Genomic DNA, 2,739 nt, shown 5'->3' with positions numbered 1-2,739 from the left:
CAATCTTGCAAAATATTATTTGAAAGATGAAGCTGAATTTGAGTCGAGGTCTTACGATCTTTTCTTTTCTCCTCTTCGGTCCAAGATTTGAAATCCTTGTTACCGAATTTATCAAGAGCATCATCGACTCCAGCCTGCGTAAGAATAATAGCCCGAATCTTGACTTGTCATAAAGCGAACCTTGTGTCGCGATCCCGTTGAGGAATATCATACTTTATTGAAGACATGGTGAAAAAATAATAGCAATAATCAGAAGAAAATAATCTGCAGAAATCTAGGCATGTTACTGTGTAACCCTAGCTGAAAAACCTGCAGCCTGGTACACTTCCCGTGTACAATTAGCAAAACAATTTGCTGAAGAACTCTTCTGGTATGAATCACCGTGTGCACTTAGCAACAAATCTCCAATGTTGATTTCCACTCCTCACGAACGAGCAAGAAGCAAACCTGACAACGTGACGCAACCCTTTTCCTCGAGTCACGTGCACAGCAGGACAGCATGCAGTAGCACGTCTCGAACGCAGCAGACAGGGCAGCAGCTATGGCGTGTTTGGCCCTGCCCAACACGGCTCGCCGTCCTGGCTCTGGCCAGCCTAAGCACGGCTACACCCTCTCGTGTTTGGTCTACTAGCCCAGACAAGGCTAGTTGAATTGAGATCGTGTTTGGTTTTTAGGCCTTGTTTAGATGCCATCTAAATTATAAGTTTTTTCACTCTCTCTTCATCACATCAATTTTTAGTCGCTTGCATGGAGTATTAAATGTAGGTAAAAAAATAACTAATTACATAGTTTAGTTGGAAATCACGAGATAAATCTTTTGAGCCTAGTTGGTTCACGATTGGACAATATTTACCAAATAAGACGAAAGTGATACTATTCATCGGTTTGAAATTTTTTCGCAATCTAAACGACGCCTTAGTCCGGATGGATACGGTTACATTGCAACAGAAAACTAGTAGCGTTACCACCATGTTTTCACCTTGCACTCTTCGTTCACATTTCATCGAGCACCTGATGGGCGTGCCAAGTCTCGCCATTGATAGTGCAACTGCCGAGCAGTGATCGAAGAGGCAGCAGCAGCACCACAACGGCAGCGCCGCCAGATCACCGCACGGCGCTCGCTCTGTAGCCTATGGACCCCGTGCCGTCGCGGCCGCCGGAGGAGAGGGGAACGGGCTGTTGTTCCTCACCAGCTCGTCGTTCTCGTCAGTGGGCTCGACCTCCCGCAGCAGTCCAGCGTGGGATGCAGTCGGCGGGGGTAACAGGACGGCTAGGGCGCGCTCGCCGCCAAGGAGCTCGCGCTGCTCCGTTCCGTTGTCGCCGCGCGGGCGCCGTGTAGGCTGCTGGTTGTTCGGCCTCTCCCCGCAGCTCCTCGCCCTCACCAAGCTCAACTCCGGAGCCGGCGCAAGATCGCGGTCCACCTCCTCCTCCCGCCAGATCACCGCGGGGAAGGCGCTCGGCGACCGCTTCCTTGCCTCCCACCACGGACACGGCCACGGCCACGCCTTCTCCTACGCCTCCGGGGCTAGCGCGGAGGGCGGAATGTTCTCGTGCGGCGCGCTAGACCCGAGCCTGGCGGTGCACGAGCCCTCGCACAGGCGGCGCGAGGTCGAGTTCAACTGCAGCAACACCGCGTCGTCCACCCTAGGTGGGGGCCTCCTCGGCGCCGCCGTCATCGGAGCAGCCGCCAGCACCAGCAGCACTGCGATGACCTCGAGGCGGCGGCCGGCAACGGCAACGAGTACCTGATGCAGTATTACAGCGGCTACGACGCGGCCAAGGTGGCGCGGGTGCTCGAGATGCGCAGCGACAACGAAGATCGCGGGAGCCGTCACCGTCTTCATCACCGACGACGCGGACGCCGCGCGCTGCGTGCTCCTCTCCGGGCGCGGGGCTGCGCTGGGTCCGCCGCGCTGGCCGTCCACCGGGGCAGGTAATGGGGACTAAGGCCTGATCTTCCGATAGGTAGATGATAAGTCGAATTGTGGAGATCATGACGTAGATGATCCAAGAGCTCCGACTGGCTGATCGACTCCCTTGCAATCACAACACCACTGCTCCGACCGAGCACGAAACCCGGATGACCTCGCCAAGAAGGCCAGTCTCTGCAAGCAATTTAAGAACACAAGCAAGAATTGATAAAGGCAATCTAAATTTGCAATTTGGGGTATCACAAACCAAAGTAGCAGCCTAGTCGGTCTGGTGCAGAGGCGAAGTCTCACAAACAAGTGTGCAGATATAATCTAAGCAAAACCCAAGTTTTGTAGCAATACAAAGGTGATATTTATAAAAGAAAACAACTCTCCTATAAGGCTATGGGCGCATGTCACCACTTGGGGAAGTGGAAGGCCAATTGGTTTAGCTTCCATGATGTCTGTTGGAGTTCTCGCGCTGTCTTCTGAGCTTCTGCGCAACGTGAAGTTGGAGTACTTGTCATGTGAACTCAGTCTTGTGCATGTAAACGTTTGTTGCTTAAGCATAAACTTGGCGTAGAGCTTGAAGTTGGCATAAGCGGAGGTTGGCTCGATGTAAATGGTGTTGATCCCATGTTCCTAAGCAATAAGACATCACAAGACTTTAGTAGCATTCCATCCTCATGAATATTAGTATGTAAAATAAGGAACGAACGCACCTCATAATTCAAATGACGTGCACGAGCCCTTGTCATTGGTCCTTCTAAAGAATTTGGTGTCGAATTAGTCATAGGGCTTGTATCTGGTGGAGCGATGTCATCATCAG

General features: G+C 52.1%; 1 protein-coding gene across 1 annotated transcript; it reads left to right on the top strand.

The window, feature by feature from the left end:
- The first annotated feature begins 924 nt into the window (after window positions 1–924).
- LOC136536035 (uncharacterized) lies at window positions 925–2,096 on the top strand. The gene is made up of 2 exons (XM_066528462.1): window positions 925–933; window positions 1,069–2,096. The coding sequence occupies exons 1-2, from the start codon at window positions 925–927 to the stop codon at window positions 1,747–1,749; spliced, it is 690 nt and encodes a 229-aa protein (XP_066384559.1). The 3' UTR covers window positions 1,750–2,096.
- Window positions 2,097–2,739: the final 643 nt, after the last annotated feature.

Source organism: Miscanthus floridulus, chromosome 2, assembly GCF_019320115.1.
Source record: "Miscanthus floridulus cultivar M001 chromosome 2, ASM1932011v1, whole genome shotgun sequence".
NCBI lineage: Eukaryota > Viridiplantae > Streptophyta > Magnoliopsida > Poales > Poaceae > Miscanthus > Miscanthus floridulus.
The sequence above is the reverse complement of the archived record's forward strand: the minus strand, read 5'-3'. Positions and strand labels throughout refer to the sequence as shown.